Source organism: Balaenoptera ricei, chromosome 7, assembly GCF_028023285.1.
Source record: "Balaenoptera ricei isolate mBalRic1 chromosome 7, mBalRic1.hap2, whole genome shotgun sequence".
Lineage (NCBI taxonomy): Eukaryota > Metazoa > Chordata > Mammalia > Artiodactyla > Balaenopteridae > Balaenoptera > Balaenoptera ricei.
The window spans coordinates 61,307,688-61,330,425 of record NC_082645.1 but is presented as its reverse complement, the minus strand read 5'-3'; the positions used below and the strand labels follow the sequence as shown (position 1 = coordinate 61,330,425).

The window sequence follows — 22,738 nt, the reverse complement described above, 5'->3', positions numbered from 1 at the left end:
AAAGCTCTAGAATCCAAGCCCTTAACCAACTGGGATAAATTACTGGCACTCTACGAATTCTAGACAACACTTCAGCACTACAGTTGTTCTGTTCCAGGCTGTCTGTGTTAGTTTCATCTCCCAATCTGACCATAATTGTCTTAAGGGCAGAGGCTCTGGGACACTGGTTTAGTGTCACACGGAAGCTAGCTCTTCATAAGTACGTGTTGATGGATCAAAGGTTTGGCCAACATTCTGTACTGCAGGGGCATCCTGTATACGACTCTTCCTAGATGGACTGTCCTCAAAGAAATCTTTAGAAAGCCAGAAAAGGAGCTCCGTGCCTACAGTTTTGTGAGGCAGAGGGGCAGCTCGACCACTCCTTAGAAACAACAGCATAGCTGGCAGCCCAGTGAATGGCAGAGCACCGACAGGGAAGAAGTTAAGCAAGTTCACGTCTGGGTACTTGCTGCAAAGTAAACTCCTTGCAATTACTCCGGCCTTAAAATGGAAGACTAGCAAGGACTAAGAACTTGTAAGCCTGCAGGGTTGTGTGCAAATAAACAGAGGCTTAGAAAGTTAGTATCTGCCCCACAGGGAGCTGGAGATGGTCCACACTCTCCATCTCTACACCGCATCATCGGACACTGCGGCCAAGAACCAGCTGGCAAGAGAGGCCCGAGCGCTGTGTGGCAAACACATCACGTGGCACCTTTGGCAGGGCTCCGGCTGAACTGGCTTTTGATGGCTTTCGCTTCCAGAAGAGAGCAGTGTAACTCATCCACGCCATTTCCCGCCCACCCCCCAATCCCTCAATACCGGGAAATATTTATTTTTCAGAAAGCCATGAATGTAGATGATGAAAAATATATGAAAAGGACGGTGAGCAGACTCAGATCACACGGCGCTGGTGGCTGAGTGAGGCAGGGGTGCTCACGGGCCGGACGGCTGAGGCGGGAGCCGGAGAGCTCACGCCCCTTCTGTGAAGCTCCCCTCCAGGTGAATTCAAGATGTTGCGAAATCTGCTCAACTGTGAGACAGCGCACAAAATAGCTCTCCCCAAACGAGAAGGTCAGAATCATGATGAGGCTAAACAAGCCCTAAAAAGTCCAAGGAGGGGAATCTTGAGTTACCTACAATGTCTGATCTGCTTAAATTGAACGTATTCATGCGTCATTTGTGTAGTTAAGTTTTCCCCCTAAAACGCAATGCAGTTTCCCTATAGCGCCCGTGTTGCACTTTTCTTGGTAAAGAAGCCTGGTGTACCTAAAGATGGAAAAAACTAGTCCTCTATCCCCTGAACTGGCCCCACGGGCTCTCTGAGATACTCTAGTAGCTGCTCACTTCTACGCCTGTTACAGGAGAAATAGAAATGAACCCTACCAGCTGCAAAAAGGAGAGAGGGCCAGTCACTTATTAGCAAGGGCCGATTAAGCCTTTACTCACAGAGAGCTGGGTGGGGCCACGAACACTGTTTTGGAGACTTAGGAAAGACGGCTGGCCTCTGAGATTTCCTACACAAGATGGAGAGAGCCCTTTCAGGGAACAGCGTTTTCCCTGGACCGGAGAGTGGCTCTGCCATAATGCATTTCTGCATCCCCCTAAGGGGTAGGATAAATTGCAACATCTTGTCTTAAAACATTATTTCTATCCTGGTCTCTAAGTATTCAGATTCTTAATAGTAATATTTAAATCGGGGACATTTCAAGGACGTGAATTACTACAAAGAGTTCTGAAAGCTGAATCATGCCCCAACAGTGGTGTTAACTTGGCGAATTTCCACAAAGGAAAATCTAAAGCTCAGAGCATCTCAAATGAACACCTGAGGCTTACCTAATAGACTGCAGAAAAGAAAAAGACAAGTAGCATTCAAGATTTTTTAGCAACTAGGTTCAACGTGACTGCAAAATTAAGCTCCAGACAAGTTTTTCTGATTGCAGACGCTGCCCTGAGGTGGCCATCCACACCTACCAGTGAATCGAATTTCTCTCGCGGGCAAGCAAACAGGCGTCCATTAATAGTGAGCGTCGTAAATACTGAAACATCATTAGGTTTGAGCACCACCTTTTCTGTGAACATAAAAAGCAAGAGATTGCCTATTAAATGCACCTGAGATTTGCTGCACTGCCCTAATCACACCAACAAATTGCCAGCTTGGTGAATTACCAGAACACGCAGAGTGACTGCATAAAATACAGTACTGAAGGAGCCCACTGAATAAAAAAGACACAGCATTCATGCAGGCACACGACACTCAGGATGCCGTCAGAAATGACCCCAAAACAGGACTGGAAATACCCGAGGGTCAATTCACCCAGTTCTGCATACAAAAACCGCACCTGCTATTTAAAAAACAAGTTACGCTTCCAGATGGTAATAACGCCCAGCACTCTGGAGATGACAAGATAACTTTTAGAAAACTTAGGGGGTTTCTGAGATCCCACATGACTTTAGATGTAAAATTTATTACCATTTTATCACTCATTCCCTAATTTGGAGGCAACTGCATTATTAGGTTAAGTCTTCTATCTTTAAAAAATAATTCATACAATAAATATTTATTTAGCATTTACTGTGTGCTGGACACTGCTCTAGGCACTGAGGATACAGAAGGGAACAGTACAGGAAAAAAACCCCAAAACAGTCCAGAAAGAGCTTATATCATAGTGAGGGATGCAGATAGTGACAATGTACCAGAGAGTAAGCAGTGAGAAGGAGAAAACAGTACAGCAGGGAAGGAGGCTAGGAAGTATGTATAAGGGGGAATTTTAGAAAGGGAACTGGAGAAAGGAAGGAGGGGGCCTCCATGAGACAATGACACTTGGGGGGAAACCTGAAGGAAGTGAAGGAGGCACCTGGGATAGCTATGGTGAGAGTGCGCCGGAGGGATCATCACGGCAGACAGACGTCCTGGGTCGTGTGTGCCGGGAACAGAAATGGAAGGGGATATCTTGGGAATCCAAGATGCGTTTAAAAATCCTACATCAGTGGAATCATTTATCTTCAAACACGGCAGGGATGGCTCCACCCGATCCTGAAGGATCTTGCAATAACTATCAAATCATACTGGACAAGCTAGCCTGACGGCTCTCTCCTCCAGGCTCTCACTGCAATGCGTGCAGACCCTTCCAAAACTCTTGCCGGCATGGACTCTAATTATTTATTTATTGTCTCCCTCCTCACCAGCCTGTGAGCAACCTGGAGGCCCAGGCTGTGTCCAACACCCCCTCTCCTCTCACAGCCACACCAAGTGGCCAGTAACTATATGAAGAATGAATAAACGACATTTCAGGAAAGCATAGAGCAGTCTAGTAATCCTGCGGGGGAAAATACTTCTCGTTTTGTGTGACGGGCTGAGTTCCTGCCCTCTTTACTGGGAAAGGAGGAAAACCATCATCAGCTGAAAAGAACCAGCCTATGGCCACGTCCAACTTCAGACTTGTGAAAACCTACGGCCTTTAGCTAGAAAAGCCAGGTGCCCTCTTAGGGCCCACATTTCTCAGAGCTCCAAGGTCTTAAGCTTTTTTTTTTTTAATTGAAGTATGGTTGATTTACAGTGTTGTGTTATTTCAGGTATACAGCAAAGTGATTCAGTAATATATACATATAGACACAGATATTTACATATATAAATTCTTTTTCAGTTCTTTTCCATTATATGTTATTACAGCCTTAAGCTTTTTTGTTTAGGGTTTATAGGGAAAGAACTCCAGGCTGACATCCACACCAGGGACCTCAGTTCCAACTGCCTTGGATAGAGCATTTCACCCTTTTCTGCTTCAGAGTGGGTACCTACAGGATAGGGGATATTAGACACTAGCCCAGCCCGCCTCTAACCACTTTATGTCTGTTATTTTGGGGAGCATACACAGCACCAATTTGTCCCTTTGGATCAGCTTGGAAGGGCCTCGCTAACTTCTGGCAGGGTTCTGTTTGGATGGGATGTTCTGCTTTGCAGAAGGCTGTTACCTCCTCCGGAACTCATCTTGATGATGATGAGGCCTTCCCCAGAGCCTAGTTTGTCGGCAACTGCGCTGAGGACTTCCTTCACCGACGCAGCCACTGGCACCCGGATGGTTGTGTAGGTGTGGTCCATGCAATAGACTTTAAACAGAACTATTGGGAAGGCAGCAACAGTAAGATAAATTGGTCTTGTGAGTTCTTGCAAAAAAAAAAAGCTGTGCAAAATGTTTAGACATCCTCCGAAATTTGCATCATCTTGCCATTCTTAAGATTTGTATTTATTTGTACTCATTTATGCCTACGCCTGCCCCCTTCTAAAACTTCTTACCTTAGCATTGGTCTAAGAAAAGTCCATGACTGCCAGCTCCAGTTACAAAAACCACAACAGATATTTGTGAAAAACCCACACATAGGTCATGCGGAACAACGAGAAGCATGTTTAGGCCAGTTTTCTGGGTCTGCCTTTGTCTGTGAGCCTGTCTTTTTCACAATACCGGGAGTGCCGTGTTGTAGGCAGATTACTGGATTCCTGCTGCCCGGTGCAGTGGCGGGGAGCCAACATTAACACCTCTGCAAACAGGAGTGCTTCCGCCTGGGGCCGTGAACATTTGCTGACATTGCTGCTCACTTGTTCCCTGGTTTGTGTACTCGGAGGCCAGGCCAGGTGGCACGGGTGGCACTCAGCTCAGCAGACCCACTTGACCCAGACACTCAGCTCTGAACACATAGATCTTGGAGGCAATTCCGGCTCCTGTAATTCTGGAGTTTGGGGCACCACTAAATTGCAAGAGTCATCTGTGGCTTAAGAGGAAGATCTTATCATGATCATTCATCTTATTTTGGTTGTGATTCTTTGGAGAGATCTTAACCGAGCAAACAATAGCAGCCGGCATCTGTGCCTCCCTGATGGCTGTAACGAGGTGCTGCTCAGGGCCAGACTGCTCTCCCTGGGTGGGAGCCCCGCTCTGCAGGTGCCCCTGGTGCTCCGCCTCGGCCAGGCGTCCACAAAGCGCCAGCCACCCTCCCGCCACGTTGACAACGGGTGCCTGAGATAATCTTTCTCTCCTTCAAGGAAAGGTAGCAGCGGGGGAGAGGTAGAATCAGGGGAGTGTGAACAAGCACCTCAGCTCCAGGCACAGAGTTCAAGAACATAAATAATTGGAATGCAAACGGGCACCTCCAAGCAAACCATTTGGAGTACACAGGGACAGCCAAGAAAAGCTATTCTGTGGGCTCAAGGGGGTGATTCCCAGGGGGAGGATTTTATTCTGACTTTAAATGATCTGCACAAGTTGGAAGACATTCTCACCTTCATCAGAGCCACGGATAGGCTGGCGCTTCTGGGCTCTCTCATCGCCTGTGTTGAACTGCTGCAAAAGAACTTTGTGCTGTAAAAAATAATAACAGCAGCAACTGTCATACGGAATGAATGACAAATGCACATTTGCAACTCAGAGGACACACATCTGAGAAGCAGAGTCGAGAAATAAAGAAAACATATTTTGTATTTACCAAGATATCACTGTCATATATTGCAATATTATATTTCTGGAGAACTGTCATTCCACAGGGCACAGTTAGAGAATCCTAATCCGTTGCCACTTACCTTCTTTTGTGGGGCCTTTGCATCTTCTGAACTACGAGAAATAGAGAAAGCACATTATTTAATACTGTTGGTACTATTATTTTAAATTGCTCCATTTGTATATAACTTTAATCTTACATTAGAAAATGAAATCACAGCATCCCTTCAGGAGGCAATACGAGCCTCCTTATTTTAATACTGAGAGGCCAAGGCCCAGAGGAGACAGCTAAGAGATCAGCTCTTGTCACAGACAGATCCCTGGTCGAACTGATGTTAAAAGCCAGAATTTCTTGATCTCAAAGTCTACTTAGTAGCCAGTATTTAATCAACGGCTCAAAGAATAGCATGTGAAAACCTGTGTTGCCACTGAGAGGACACAAATGTTCACCACCAACAGCATTGGCAGCAAAAAGTGAATTTACCATATAAGTAATTCTCCTCAGACTTTCTTTAGATGCCACTGACCACTTTATTACTGGATTCACTGCCTTGAACCAAAGGGACCCGAGTTTATTGAGTTAGACACTCAGAGAGGATCTCTGGCTCCCCAGGGTCCCTCTTGGCAGCCATCCGGCACAGAAGGCAGCTAAGCGGAATCTCTGTCCTTTTGTTCATCCGGCCTGACTGCGCCTCCTCACCCGATGCTCAGATTGCTCAAATCAGAACAGTGTGTGGTTGTTGACAAAGCATCTTTCACCTTTTGGGAGGGGGGGCAAAGGACCTCCTGGAAGATGATGTGATTCAGAGGCAGCAGGCACTTACTTGATGAAAGCACACCCCCAAAGCCAAGCCCTTCCTTACATTTGCTTGACAATCTTCTCCAACTCGGGCAGTTGCTCCTTGAGGGCAGCAATCATCCGGGCATCATCTGATACAGACACATAAAACTCCTGTAATTGGCAAAGGTCACAGGCTTTTAACAAGAACTGCAAAAGGTACGTAATTCTGTAAAGAGCAACAAAGACGTGTCCCTATGTCATCTGCCTCGCTAGCATCTCCAGACCATGGTTTCACGGACTGGGGACGAAAAAGGAAAAGAAAACGTTACAGCATGCCTACATTCAAAATTACAAGTGAGAAAAAATTTTGGAAACCGATGGTGGTGATGCTTGCGTTACACTGCGAATGGAATTAATGCCACTGAATTGTATGCTTAAGAAGGATTAAAACAGCAAATTTTATGTTTGATATATTCTACCACAATAAAAAAATTAAAAAAAATTGAATTGCAAATGAATTGTTTATATGATAGTTATACAAAAGGCAATGCAATGCAATGTTCTGGAATGGGTTATTTTATAGTCTATCCTTTAAGAACACTGTTTTCACCTCAGTGTTTTTTCAGGGAAATTTTAGTATTTATTTTGACTATTATTGTAGTATTTGTTTTTTAGTATTTACCACTAGTCGTGGTTAACTGTTGGTGGTGAAAGTACAGTCGTGGTTTTCAGCACTGAACTGAAATTCTGCTGAGTTTATGTCACCAACTCAGGACTCTTCACTGACGTCCTGGGAACGGTCCCGCCCACTGAGCCCAGCAGCCGCGCCCTGCTTTGTGCAGGAGCAGTGGCTTCCCCAGCAGGAGCTGAGAGCTGTGGCGGTGGCAGCTTCACACCACTTTGGCTCATCTGCAAAGTGGTCCTTTACTCGATGCAATGGGTAGAGGCCATGACCCAATGACCCAAGCTACTATTATTCCTCTACATTTTCAAAATCCTTTATCCCACAGCCGTGAGGGACTCTCATCGTCCACCTTTCCTCCCAGCCTCGCTTCTCTGCCTGCCAAATGACATGAGTAAAAAGGAGAGAGTGGGGACGTTTCTTTTGGATAATTCATTCTTGAACAGACAGACTGATAAAGTTTGAAACAGAAGCCACATTGCCTTTTGCCTGCACAGAAGTAAGGTCCCCATCTCAGATGTGGAGGACAGAATGAGTCATCAAGGATTAAATGCCCAGGTCAATGCTGTCACTTGGGTGGAGCCATGGGAAGGAAAAGGGAAGCTCAGCTTAAAGCAGTGTTTACAAAGTAAATCACGTCCCTTCAGAACTACCTCTTGGCCCCAGGAATTCCTCAGTAAAGTTTTCTGCTTCACTCTACTCAAAAATATCCACCATTTGATCTAGTAATCCCACTTCTAGGAATATAACCAAGGACAGACCTATTGGCACAAAAGTGTTCACTACGCTGTTATTCTAGGAAGGTAAAAAAGGAAATGATGTAAATATTCAATAATATGGGAACAAATAAATATATCTGTGGCAAGGCCATTAGAAATTGTTATTAGAAAGACTCTACTGACATGGAAAAATCCTTACATCAAGTGGAAAAAGCAGCCTGTAAAATGATGGGTACTATGTGATTACAACTACGGAAAATATAACAAAGAAAACAACCAAATGAAAATACATTAGAATGCTACTTCCAGTTATTGAATTAGAGTGGCAGGATAATGGATGATGCTTTTCTTTACTTTCCTTATAGTACCTTTCTGATGAATGAACATGTTAACAGAATCTAGAATTTGCAATTACAGTCTCTCCAGGGAAGCTGCCACGCCTATGGGAAGTCCCTGCATTGTAGGACAAAGGTGCATTCTTGGCAGGGATGACCCCCACGTACCTCCAGGAAAGCCACTGCCACATCGTCCTCTTGCAGGACGTCACCATACACGGCGGCCCACTGCAAAACCAGGCGGATGACTCGCCTCTTATTGTTGAGGGCATAATCCATTTTCTCTTGTTCTGTACCTTGTGAAGGCTGTGCGTGGTAAGTGCCAAGGAGTCAAGGAAGATATTTAGCCATTCACTGTGCTACTTGCAAAGACAGGGTGACAGATCCCAGCTTCAGAAAGCCTGTCTTCTGGACTACTGGAATACCTTCCTTAGGCCCTCAAGAAAACCCTCACCTGCATATGGGTTCTGGACCAAATGCATACAAACCCAGCTGACTTTGCCTTGATCGTTGCCCAAAGAATTAGACTTGCATGGCTCCACTTGGACTTGTGTGTCGACAAGGATTCTTGTTGCGCCTAGCTCCGGCTCTCATCACATTCCCTGCCTGCCTGCTGCCCCGCCTTCACCTCTAGGGGTGGTAATGCTTCCTGCTGTTGCACCTTGCCACCTCTTGTTGGCTCCCACAATTCTGGACACATCTCTACAATCCTTCATTATATGCACTACAGTTAAACACTTACGAGTGGGCATCTAGTCCTGCTGGAACCGTGACTGACACAAAAAGCACATGGGAAGGAAGTGAGGCTGAGGTAGATAAACTCACCCAGGGTTAGGACAAGGAAAGGTTCCTGCTGTATCTGTCTTCCGGTGAGGGACTCGGACACAATTTTTTTTGTTTGTTTGTTTTTTAGACACAGTTTTTATACCATCCTTTTTTCTCTTGTTCAGAACCATAACTTAACTCTTATTGGCTTTTTGTGCATCAGTGGTTAGTCATCTTAACTATAGATTCCTTGAGGCTTGGGGTAATACATTATTTTTCTTGTATTCTGTACCATGCCTAGCACAGTGACATTTACATAGAAATTTTATCCATTAATACAACAGATACCTGATTGAGTGTCTACTATATGTGTCTGGTGAAGGTCCCTGCTCTCAGTTTACATTCTTCTGTGGATTACAGTAGGGAAAATATAGTATGTGATCAAGAAAAATTTTAGATTAGACATACTGTTCCTTTTTCAGTGATTTATAGTACATATTATAGACAATTCGTTCATAAAACAATTTCCTTTTTATAACTTACACTGTAACTTGCACAGAGAGTACCTCAGTTAAGCCCTACTTTATAGTCTTGTGATGAAAACATCATTCTTTCTACAAGTGAGCAAGCTGACAGTAAAGGAGTGTAAATGGCCAAGATTACATAGTGAGATTGTAGAGCTGGTTTGAAATCCAAGACTACTAATTCCAACTAGTTTATTCTGCATTATACAATATCCCCGTGCCTCATACCTGGCTACAAGACTGGGCATGTCTTAGCTTACGACCATGACTTAAAAGGCACTGTAGAAAACTGTCTTGTGGCAGTGCTATGCTTGGGAGCTAAACCAGTCAAGGGCCTTTTCTAAAGGGACTATAAGTAATCATGATCAAGGTAAATGACAGAACTTTAAAGCAAACGTTTACTGCATGTAAATGGGTTACAAAATGGCTTTCATCAATTGAGCACGGGATTCATAAAAAAGAAAATTGCTCAACCTGTATTGCTACAATTCTCTTTGAGCTTATAATAAAAAAGGGAAGAAAGATCACTTTCTGTGAAAATTATTTTTTTCCTGATTAACCCTTTGGTCTCTTGCTTGTATGCACACATAACTCAGTTTTTCTTTCCAAAGAATTGCAATGCTGGGCACTACATTTTAAGACTATTTTTTAGGGTACCTAGGAGCATAGTCAGGCACATGGTGGGTACCAAGTGAGTAATTCTTGACTGATTGAAAAATATGTACTGGTTCACTCATAAGCCCGTAAGAAAGTGAGAGAGAGAGAGATTCTTTCCTACTTGTATGAGGCTGAAATGGTTTGAAATATCTAGTTGATAGTAAGTGTATATAATTCTAACTTTCCAGGTTATCCCGACTTGGACTCAAGGAAGCAATACAAATGCTTGTATGTTGGATCCAGAGGCACCAGCTGCACACCTGTGGCTAATCTATAGGGCCCTAGTGTAGGATGACTAAATTGTCATTGTCTCTGTGGGTCAGAACACAGATTTTTCTTGTCTTCTCTTCTGCTGGGGAAATCTGTCTTTTGTGTACAATAAAAGAACACATGATTGGAAGGATTAACATGATTAACACTTCAAATATGGGTCAGGCTTTACAGTTTATAATAAATATACTCAAGTGCTTACATGATTGTGTAATGCTCTCCACAGACCTGAAGGGTAAATATTTACAGATGAGGAGACCGAGGGTCAGAGAGGAGATCTGCCCAAGGTTGTTCACTGAGTAAATGGCAGGGCTTACAAATCCAGGCAGGGCTCTTATGGCCACCCCTATGGCCCAAACAGTGGCTATAGTGACTACACACTGGTGCTTGGGTTCATGAAATTATTACCAGTAATTGCATCTGGGAAGCAGAGCTCCTAATAAGAAAGAGATTTCTCCTCCTCTCTCTCTTTCTCCCTCTCTCATCCGTCCTTCCTCCCTCCCTCCCTCCCTCCCTCCTTCTCTTTCTTCCTTCCTTTTGGAAATTTTTGCTGAAGTTCCTAGTTTCCTAGCGCTGACTCAGCATGTCCAGTCCCGAAACCAAGGGCTGAGTGCCCGCCACTCTTCATGTCTAGCTCCACAGTCTCCTGGGAGCTAGAACTGACTGAATCCAGAGAGAGTAGGAAGAGGCTTTCTCTTTTTTCTCATGAAAGTTATGTATCTTTATCTCTGGAAAAAACAAAAGAAAGCACTGATTTGTTTCACAAAGTCTCGCCTTTCCCCTTCCAGGTGTTTATTCACTAAGGTGGAGTTGGGAGTAATAGTATTTTCATAGCTGAATCTAGGCATGTGCTCAAGGATTCGGCCCCTCCAAAGGCATCACACCATTCCATTCCTCAACAGGCTGCTGAATCAGATTCTCAGGGAACACAGAGAAGACTCTTCATGTAATTGATTTACCTGAAATGGTTACAGGGGAGGTACTGGGGCTTCTATTTATCCCCATAACAATCTCCCCAGGTTTTTAGAATATTTATGTGATTTTTAGATTTTATTTAACTCCTACAAAAAAGAAGGGGAAAGAGAAAAAAACTATATTTCCTTCAGAAAGCAGCCAAAGAATAAAGAACATCCCACCAGGTCCCTTGTCTCAGTATCATGTCAAAAATGCAAGCTAACAAGAGTAACATTTCAAATATAGTATTTGTAAATTCACACACATCAGAAAGGTTGCAGAAACCATTACTTTCCGTGGCTAAAGCTAGAATAATAATGCATGAACCATTTGATGGAGAAAGTCCTATGTGGAATAAAAATCTAACTCTTCTCCAGCACAAATAACAGTTTAGAAAGGATTATTAATGCATACCACACACATTTTTAACATATGAAGAACACCATCTGAAATACATACTTAGCTAATGTCTGTTTCAAGAGTAGGTTAGTAGAGAATATCAAACACATAATAATCTAATGATTTTGTCATATGATCAGGAAATACTTGTATAGAATAAGGTCATGACTCGTGATATCACGATAGCTGGGTTCTGGTAAGAAGCAATATGGCTGCTTGAATTCATGGGAAAAAGTCACAGAAAGATAACATGGTTCTGGTATCTGATTCTGGTACCTCATAAAGTGCTAGTTTAAAGTCTGTAAGAGAATCTGGAATTATTCCCTTAATTGTTACTTTTAACACAATTAAGAAAAGGCCATAATAGTCAAAGTGGCCAAACTCATCAGTCATATACTGAGTTGATTTCAGATGATTCACAGAATCATAGAATCTGAGCTTTGATTTTATCTCCTTCAACTCCACCATTTTCAGAGGTAAGGGAACAGGTAGAATGAGGTGAAGTGATTTTTCTGAATTTATCAATGGAATTCTTCCAACTAGAACTCAGTTCTCTTACCTCCCACCCCAGTACTCTGTTGACTTGTTTATGTTATTGTGTTTATCTAATATTATTATTTCTTTATCCAAACATATATTATGCAGCAGAATTAGGTGACCCAGAAGTTTGTTGGATAACAGGGAAATCCATCTGAGATGTAGAACTGATCCCCAAAAGCCCTCAAAGAAGACAAAGCACATACAGAAAACCAAGAGTTAATTGTTGCAGCCTTGACCATCTTAGAGTCAGCGAAGCAGGATTCCTAATGTCTGAACTAGACCCTCTCTGCTATATATATTCAACCAGTTCTCTTGTCCAACGTCTGTTGATTTAGAAAGCAGTGGCTCTCCACTTCTAACCAGACCAGACATTCTTAAACTACTGATGATTCAAATCCTAATTTGAGGTTTCTCATTATGGTAATACGACTTTTCACCATCCAAGAGTATTAAATCAGAATCCTTCAGCAACATAGATGGACCTAGAGATTATCATATTAAAATGAAGTAAGTCAGACAGAGAAAGACAAATATCATATGATATCACTTGTATGTGTAATCTAAAAAAAAGATACAAATGGACTTATATACAAAACAGAAATATACCCACAGACATAGAAAACAAACTTATGGCTACCACAGGGGATGGTGGGGGGGCAGGGGGAGAGATAAATTAGGAGTTTGGGATTAACATATACACACTACAATATATAAAACAGATAATCAACAAGGACCTACCGTATAGCACAGGGAACTATACTCAGTATCTTGTAATAACCTATAATGGAAAAGGATCTGAAAAAGAACATATATATCTATAACTGAATCACTTTGCTGTACACTTGAAACTAACACAACATTGTAAATTAACTATACTTCAATAAAAAAAGAAAACAAATACAAAAAGAGAATCCTTAACTGCAGGAACCATGTCTCAAATTCAAGGTGAATCTCTACATTTCCTAATCAAGGCCTGGGCACGTGAAAGATAAAAATGTTTTTTTTTTTTTTTTTCAACTCAAATGTTCACCTCAAACTATTCAAAGACACTGTTTGGAGTGCTACATATAATAGAATATTCTTTAAACTGTTTTTCCCCCAAAATATCACAGCTCTTTAAAACTCTTTATCTAAATTACCTGAAATTCCATTTTGTCGAGATATCAAATGCAGATCATAGATACATTCTAAATAAGTTCATATTCAATGTTACCAGGTTGACTAAGTCTACAACAAATACCAAAATCTGGTACATCTTTTAAACAGAACCTTTTAGTTGTTGGGTATTTAGTCAATAGGACCACAGGCTTTCAAAATGACTAAATCGTTATTGAACTGGACCAGCCCCTTTGACATCATATAAACATGGATGAGGACAAATTGGATCTGTTTTCAGTGAGGTATTAGGGCTGAGAATCAGAAGAGGTGAAGGCCACAGAGTCTTTCTACCCTGCCAACAGCAGGTTTAATATTCCACTGAGGCATTTTCCTCATGCCGGCTCTGCCGTTCAAACACTGTAATTATTTCATATATTTTTACCTAGTTATTATCTTACTCACCACAGGCACCTGTAATTTTTCTGTATTTTTTTTTTACTGCTCATTTACTTAATCTTAATTCAGCTAATAATGGTTCCATGTATTAAAATTATCATGGGGAAAGTAAGTGAAAACCTCCTAGGATGCAGAGGCAGCAGATTCATTACAGCCTACAACAGGGAATAAAATATTATGTATACTTTTTGCAGTAAGTACATGCTAATTATGCAGCTATTTATAAAACACTTATCAACATTCAAACTGATACTCTTCAATGTTGTTGTTTTTTAAAACCCTGCTTTGCATACAAGATCTCTGCTTGAAGCTGAAAACAAACTTTGGGGGTCATCTGCCCACTGACTAGACAAAGCTTTTGCACATTCTCTTCTTATGCCATATTCCTCTCATGATGGTACAATCATTTATTTATAGGGGGCAATATTTACACAGGGCTTTAAGGTTTATAATGTGTTTCCCACACATAGCCTTATTTGATCTTTGCAAAAACTTGGTGAGGTGGGTAGGGCAGGTATAATTACCCCTATTATATAGATGGGGTACAGAGAGGTTAAGGATAATTGCCAAGTAATATAGGTTTCAAGATGCAGGTCTTCAACACGGGTCTTCTGACTTCAGAGCTCTTGCTTTTCCTACTGTATTATGGGCCTCTTTACTACCCTGCTTGACTTTGTGGAGCATCCCCACATCCTGAGCACCAAGTCTCCTCCTTCCTTGATGCAGCATGTGCTTGGGAATTCAAGTTCTGGAATTAGACCATCTGGGTTCATCTCTTGGCTTCCCCACTTATCGACTGTGAGACCCTTGGTCAGTTAACTGACCATTTAGAGCCTCAGTCTCTCCATCATCAGTAAACTTCACAGGATTGCTGTTAAGAAGGGGACGAGGCAATACTGGTGGTAAACCATGTAGAATGGTATCTGAGACATATTAGGTACTCAGTTAAAGGTTATCGATCATCATTATCACTGATCCACCTCTGGAAATAACTCAAAATCTTTAAATGGATGGCTTTGGAATTTTTCATAAGACCAGGCATTTCTGAGTTTAACACTGTGATGCTATTCCTACCAACACAGCTGCTCCTGTGTTTGTGTGCACCTGTTAACTTGGAGCTCACATGAGCTCTTTCTGCCTCCCATTTTCTTGCTCAGAATATTTTTTTTCCTCACTGATTTTCAGACTTCTCTGCATTTTTAGAAGCCTTTAGTTCTTGGCTATTCTTTTTAGTTTTAGTCAGGGGTTTGTACTCATAGCAGGTCAGTTAGGACTTGGCCTAATGCAACAATTGCTTGGGTTCAAATACTGTTCCAACCCTTACTAGCTATGTAACTTGGGGCAAATTATTTATCTGCTCAGTCTCACTTCCTTAATGCAAAAAGAGTACACATCTCACAGTGTTGATATGAAGCTGAGAAAATGTATATAAAATACTTTGTAGAATATCTGATAATACAGTCATTTTCTTGGAAAGAGGATACCATGTTCATACCATCATCAAACCAAGCCTTCCTTATTGGAAATAAACTCTGAAATTGCATATCTGCAGAGATAAATTGTTCTTATAGTGCCACATGGATCAAACACTTTTTGGAACCAAGTAAAGGACTAAAATGGTAAAATTTGGCTTCAACAAAATTTAAGCTGACAATCTTCCTTAGAAATGCCAAGAATATTCCTAAAAACATGGCTTTAAGAATCTGATGCTCTTTTGTAAATCCTGATTTACAAATTTTGGTAAATGTTCCTCTTAGAGAACCCAAGTCAACTTATAAAGAGAATACCCCCAGGTCATTTTCACAGAGAAATAAAGGATGGAGACTGCCTTTTCAGTAACGAAAGCTATTGTGTTTACTTTGTTTCTGTATAAGGGACGTAATACATACAAAGGCAGTTTTAGCTAAAACTTAGTGGCAAATCTGTATTCCATATTTTCTTTTTAATTCAAGAAACTAAATTATTTCCATGCCAGAAGCATAAAATTCATGTTCAATACTAAGCCAAAAGAAATTAGGATACTAAGAGAAAATATTTGACCAAAATTATTGCTGTAATTAAATTTTTATAAATTTAAATATAAACCATTTATCACTTAAGATTCTTTCAGCTGAAGTAACAATCTGTTCTCAACAACAGATTGTTGTTGAGAACAGATAGTATTGTTGTATTTGTTGACATCGGTAGGGTAAGCTTCAGGATTGGTCCAAGTGCAATGATGTCATCATACACTTCATTTTTTCCCTGACGCTCAACTCATCTCAGCGTTGTCATAGGGCTTATTGCCCTAATGGTTGTAGGACGGCTGCCACAGGCACTTGGGGCAACAGACTGCCTTTTCTTTCTTTTTTATTGAAGTATAGTCGATTTACTATATTGTGTTTGTTTCAGGTGTACAGCATAGTGATTCAGTTACTTTTTTCTGATTATATTCCATTATATGTTATTACAAGATACTGACTAGAATTCCCTGTGCTATATAGTAAATCCTTATTGCTTATCTATTTTATGTATAGTAGTTTATATCTGTTGATCCCATACTCCTAATTTGTCACCGCCCCCTTTGGTAACCATAAGTTTGTTCTCAAAGTCTGCGAGTCCGTTTCTGTTTTGTTCCTGTTCTCTTAACTGCTTTTTACTCAGCAGCCCCAGGAAGCCTCTCTTTGAATCTCATTGGCCCTGTCTACATTGGGCCTGCAATGTGAGAGCCAATCACGGTCAAAGGCAGCCAATTACCATGACCAGCTAGACTGACCACCTGAGACGGCACTGATGGTGGGGACTCAAATACAGTGTCCATTACAACTGGAATTACATTAATGCTACACGGAGTTTCTCCAAACATCTGTTAGTATATGTGGAATCTTAGGTGGTTATTTGGCTTCCGAGTGCCTTGTAAAATGTAAATAAATATCATACCAGTGCCTTTTTTGCCTCACATGTGGGGGCTGGTGTTGGAAAGATAAAGTAAATGATGTGAAAATGCTCTGAATCAAGGATACATTTATTAAAATTCAAAATAATATTAACTTAGTTGTGATCACTTAACTGAATTGAAGGCCTGCCTGCATTTGTACAGACAAAAAGAAGGCAGAGTTTAACCATAAAACACAAAATTAAAACAATAGGACAGCAATTCAGCAATAAACATCAAAAGCGTTAAAATATTCCGTATTCCTTGCTTACATTTAGAAACTTAAAGTAAGGAATATATGTGGGCAAAGGTTTAGCTGGAAGGATGCTGATTCATCCCACTGTGTTTGTTATAGGAAAAAATGTGGAGATAATCTAAATATTCAATAGGAAGAGGCTAAGAAAATTAATTATGACATATCTACCATATAAGATTGTGATTCAATAAAAATGATAACATGTTATTCTCATGCATCCTCGTCACCTTGTTGCCCAGCACTGTATAACATTGTAAGTGTTCAGTGTTTGTGGAATTATCTGGAAAAAATGATGTAGTTTTATTTGTATATACTGATTTGAAAAGATATCCACAACATACTGTTAAGTGAAAAAAGACATATTTTTAAAAAGCATATACAACATGATCTCACTTATATAAAATTATACACGTGTATAATTCCTGAAAGCTTTTTCATAATACAATGGTGAGATAGCAGGTGAATTTTGTTCTCTTTTTCTGTAAATTGAATTTTTTACAATGAGAATGGTTCTATTTTTAAGGATGACAAAGCTATCTATATTTAGAAAAATGGTGTGAAAAAAAATTAATGGGAGAGAAATGGCTCTGTTTGTTTAGTAACAAAGCATACATAATTATTTAGCGTATGACCCCATTCTTATATTTCAAAGCATATATCTATATGTATAGAAAAAAGACTGGAAGGATACATACCAAAATGTTAACCATAGTAATACCTGGTAGGGTTATAGGGGGTTTTAATTTTCTTTTTAAAGACTAATGGAAAATTGAACTGAATTCTAAGTACAGATTTTAAAAAGATTAAAGAAACTAGAGATGAAAAGTACAGAAACTGAACAAATATAATTTAAAAAACTCATTATAAAGCATTTGTATTCATCAGGCCAAATCATGTCCCAAGCATATCTAATGAATAGAGAGTCTCTCTCATTAGCACATAAAAGGCCTGAAATATTAATGTTAAACAGAGTTTTACCATCTTCTTCTGTGCTAAAAGCAAAATTGGAGGAGACATACAATGTGGATTAAGGACAGAAATAGCCGCCAGTGGCTCAGGGCTCGAATCTTTTCTGTACTAGTAATTACCTTTCTCTGAGCAAATCATAATTTTTCATTATCCTAGTTTATTGATTTGGAAAAAGAGCAGTGAAAACACTGACTTCTTCATAGGGCTGCTATGAAAAGTCACACATATTAAGTACTTAAAAACACTCAGCCAAATCAACTCACTCAGTATAAGTGCTTTAATGGAATGTGGTTAAGTATTATATTTTACTATCCCTAAACCCCATAACAACATGGGTATTAGCCCACTTGTTCTGTTTTACATTCTATCTCCCTGTCACATGAGGACATGGTGCTAAGCAGTTTATATGTGTGTTTTTTTTTTTTTTTTTGACGGTTCGTTGTCTATTTCTCCACTTTCTCTATTTTTCTTTACAGGTAGTCTCTATAAAACTGTCCAGTAAAGTGCTTTGCTTTTCTTTGACCAAGACATCGGCAGTGACTCAAGCTATTCCCAGGGATGTGGGAATGAGGTGAGGGCCCAGGATGTTTGGAGTAGATTTACTCTAAAAGCTGTTCCTTAGTTGCTACCCCCGAGGTTCCCTTCTAAGGTCTGGACTCTTTAAGGATTCCTTCAGTTCTCTGAGTTACCCCATCCTTCTGATGAATTCCTTTATTCCTTAAGTCACTCACAGTTGGTTTATGTTACTTAGGACCAAAAAAAAAGGAGCTTACACAAGAAGCCTATATAACATCTCCCTGGAGGCAAAGGGACTAAAACTTGAGTCTTTAGCATGATATAAACACACTTACACACATGTGACTTTCAAGGATAGAGCCCTTTCCATTCGCTTGCCTGCAGCAGGGTAAGTTCCTGGCCTCCCTGGCATGCTTTCTCTAGGCATTAGAGGACAGTAATTCTTGTTTTACTCCCAGTAGCTAAGGACTGGACTTAAGCTGTCCAATATGGCAGCCACTAGCCACATCTGGCTGTTTACATTTAAATTAATAGAAATTAAATAAAATTAACAATTCAGTTTCTCAGTCATAGTAGCCAATTTCAAGGCTAGTGGCTACTGGACTAGCACAGATATATAATATTTCCATCACTGCAGAAAGTTCTATTGGACACTATTTATTTGGCCCACTTTGGTTTTTAGCCAACTGAAGCACAGATAAACATGTATCATGCATGCAATACATTACCAAGAAATGTTCTTAAACTCTAGTTAAAAGATAAGCTTTTAAAGAAATAAGTTGTGAAGAAAAAAAAAAGTGACACACACCATGCTTGGAATCCTAAGACCTGGATAAATCCTAGTTCTGCCACTTGCCTTGGGTTATGTTTGTTTTTGCCTCAGAATCCTCGTTTGTAAAATAAAGCTGATACTAACCCAATAGAGTCCTGTAAGGATAAAGTAGTATAACATGGGTCAGTGGTGCCTGACATGTAAAGAAAGAGTTGATTCAAAATAGAACAATTAAGAGAATCTAAGTTCTCAAAGGGCGGGGTGTGAAGGAGGTGGTCTGAGGGCACTAGGTAGCGTAGATGATACCCGACCAGCCTGATTCCTTCCATCTCTGAGGAAAGAATTAGGATTGGATATCACAGGCCTCCCTTGATTCTACTGTCCACTTTCCTGCCTTCTCCTCCTCCCTGCAACATTATCCCCGCCACATTCCTACCGGCGCATGGCATAGACTCTCCCTCTAGGATCTTCTATTTTAAGAACAGAGGTCAGTGCTATGAATGTTCTCAATCAATTCTGAAGGAGAATAAGCTAATAAGAAATCAGAATTTGCCAGAAGAATATAAGCTTAATGTTTGGGGCTTTGAGTTGTAAAGATATGACTTGGCCCACTACGTTCTCTCACCCTTCTTTTGGTTTTGTTTGCCTTAAGCTTATCAACATGCTAACTGTTGGGGAAAAAAAAAAAATCTAAACTCAATGGTGGTTTTTTATTTTTCCTTCCAACAAATCTCAAAGGTCTAATAATGATTACTATGTATGGAGTTAAAGAGCACAGCGAGATCCTGAATGTGTTAATTTTACTTGAGAAAAACTAAATATGAGCCAGAAAGAATATGTAATATATTTAAGTCTCATTAAGCTGTCATTACTTGGAAAGATATTTTCCAGGCAAATAAACACCCAAATCTCACTCTTGCAGCATCCTCTGAATAGCACATTCAACTCCAATCTCCCATCCTCACGCATTCTGTTGACTTCAAAGAGAATTATGGGTGAACAAGAAAATGAGAATCAGGTAGGGCAATTATAATTCTGAAAAAGGAAAACATGCCACATTGATTGGGTTGCTCAGAGAAAGGAGAGCCATTCTCCTTCAATATATTTTGCTGCTCAAGAAGGCCAAAGTATTTGGGGGCCTAATTTTTTGCTGCTTTAAAAATAAAGCAGAATTGGAAAATATACTTTCACATGCTGCCAAAGTTGAGGGTGTAACTCATTCATAATATTCACTCCTTTTATTCAACTTCTATCTTCTGAATGTTCCCTCTGTGCCAGACACTGTGCACCCACTGGTCAACTCAATAGACTATTGAAAAGCTGCCCCCAAACAAGCTCGGTATGAAGCTACCTAGAGGAACTGCCATTAGAATTTCAAGTTTTATATCTTTGACATAAGTCAATGGGATAATAATAAAAATAGCCACAAAGGAATAAATTTCGGTATCTAGAGAATAGGGTGGACTAGGGCGAACGTGAAAGAAAAGTGACCTCCCAACGATAACTTGTATATATCTCAGCAGGTTAGTGTTCTGATTAATACTACAGCTTAGAGGGACACAAACACATCACCGTCCGGCCTGCCAGGTATCCTGACAGAGGTACAAAGTCTGTCTCCAAGCTTAGGAAACTATCCCTAATAATATTCCCTAATAATATTGTTCACCATAGCCTTCTCTGGCCCACCTCCCAGGTATGTATATTTCTCATCAGCATTATCTTCCTTATAAGGGTAAACTGGCGCACTTTTCCCTGCACAGGGAATAAGGAGGAAATCCTTAAACATGGCACAGCAAAACCATGCCAGGGAGAGCTGGAGACCTGTGCGAGGGGAAAACTGCTGATGTTTCAGAGTTCGACAAGGGCGGAAAGCACAATTCTGCCCGAGCTATGACTTACCTGGAGAGCATGCAATGAGATAATGGCTGTATACGTGTGGGGTGTTGTCGAGGGAACGGACTTCTCACAACAAAAGGATATTGGGCCACCAGAGCTGGGCAAAGCTGGGTATTTGGCATAAAAACACAGTGCATCATAACAAAGTCATTTAAAACAGAATCTGCAGGGGGGCAAAACAAAGCAGAAAAGGAAATTAGATTCCTGTAGAAATGTTTAGGAAAGCTGGAGTATCTATTCATTTGTTCTTGGCCAGTGGTTCTTACACATCGGCTTGGGGTATTGTGGTTTTACTGTACGAAGAAGCACTGCACATAAAAATAATACGATTGACAGAGCTTGAGATCAAAACTCAATTTCTTAGGACAATGGACAAAACGTATGGTAGTTTTTAAAAGAGACAGACTTGTAATAATGACACTGGTCACCTGAGCTACAATTAATTAAAAAATATATATGTAAAATTAAAGAGCCACACATGGGCAGTACCATGTATGCAGGATTAGGACATAGTCATTTCTTTGTCCATTTTACACCACCTGTCTTTTGTCAATATCTCTTTTCCTTTATTTCTTTTTCACCTTCTATTTCCAGAAGGAGCAATAAAAGATGAAAGGGTGATAGAATTACAGAAAAAGGAGGTGGTAAGAGCAGAGAACTGGCGAGGGAAACAAAAGCAGGAAAAAAAAAAAAACCACAAGATAAAGGCTGTGAGCAGCAATTGAAGCAAAACAAAAGCTCTCCAGTAGATTAAAATGGTGTATGTCCTATATTTGGAGCTATTTTTAGATAGGTAAGTGGGGAGATGGCAAAAGAAATAAGGCAAGTCCCCCCAAATAAGCTTCATTTTGAATTTGATGCTGGTTCTTCATTGCAAAGACTGTATTATTCAGGCAGCCTTAATGGGAAAGCACATAAAGACAGATCTAAAAGAGTTAGGAGTACACAAGTTAAAGCTTTGGAATCCAAGATGCTTATGGGGGTTTTCAATTAAAAATGAACTACCATGGCTGAGATTTGTGAAACTCACATAACTTTTCTAATAGAAAAGGGTGAGAAATATGAAAATCGTTAACTATATATATTGAATTTTCAATGTCTATGTTTTAAATTAACAGATACTATCAAAGTTGGAATCAGTGACTAAAGGTTTAACCGTTATACGTATTTTTAAAAAATTGATATAATTGTCATACATTATGTAAGTTTAAGATACACAAAGTGTTGATTTGATACATGTACATATTGCAATATGATTACCACCTTAGCTTTACTTAACATATCTATCACGTCACATAATACCATTATACTCATTTAAATATAGGTGATGAGTGTAATCCAAAGTTGTTGTCACTAGGTGTTACTAGTGATTTCAGTCCCATTATACTGGGCCACAGAAGATGGCGAGGTGTCAGACAGAAGCTGTACGGAACTTTTTTTCTTAGGTATGAAAGGATGTTCATTGGCATGTCTGAGTTTAACATCTAGGGTCATCTTTATATGTTTTAGATATAAAGGATTTCTCTGAGGATAGGAGAGAAAATGCTTGCTTATAAGGCTCCCAGAGGCCTGTGCTATAAAGTAATTTAAATTTTGCTGAAGCAGAGATTTGAGTAGCGTGCTCCAAGGCTGGCGAGACTGTCAATCAGCATGGTAATCACCCAGCACCCACATCTCAATGTGGCTTTCTTATTCTCTGCTCATAAGCAGTAACTCTTGAGAACTGATTAAAAAAATCATTTCCTACTAGAAAATGATTTTCCAAGTCAC

At 40.3% G+C, this 22,738-nt stretch overlaps 1 protein-coding gene across 8 annotated transcripts in view; it reads right to left on the bottom strand.

Annotated features, from left to right (window-relative positions):
* The window catches only part of RAPGEF4 (Rap guanine nucleotide exchange factor 4), a 317,996-nt gene that overhangs the window by 27,303 nt on the left and 267,955 nt on the right, over nt 1-22,738 (bottom strand). For 5 of the 8 annotated variants that reach the window (XM_059928103.1, XM_059928102.1, XM_059928105.1 and 2 more), the window contains 7 exons: nt 21,053-21,131; nt 8,151-8,301; nt 6,329-6,417; nt 5,549-5,579; nt 5,252-5,330; nt 3,949-4,095; nt 1,951-2,048 (listed from right to left, as the gene is read on the bottom strand). In XM_059928103.1, the coding sequence (XP_059784086.1) occupies nt 1,951-2,048; nt 3,949-4,095; nt 5,252-5,330; nt 5,549-5,579; nt 6,329-6,417; nt 8,151-8,301; nt 21,053-21,131 (674 nt within the window). Of the gene's footprint in view, nt 1-1,950; nt 2,049-3,948; nt 4,096-5,251; nt 5,331-5,547; nt 5,580-6,328; nt 6,418-8,150; nt 8,302-21,052; nt 21,132-22,738 lie in introns of those variants that run through there. The other 3 variants (XM_059928108.1, XR_009504210.1, XR_009504211.1) reach the window with 3 other exon arrangements.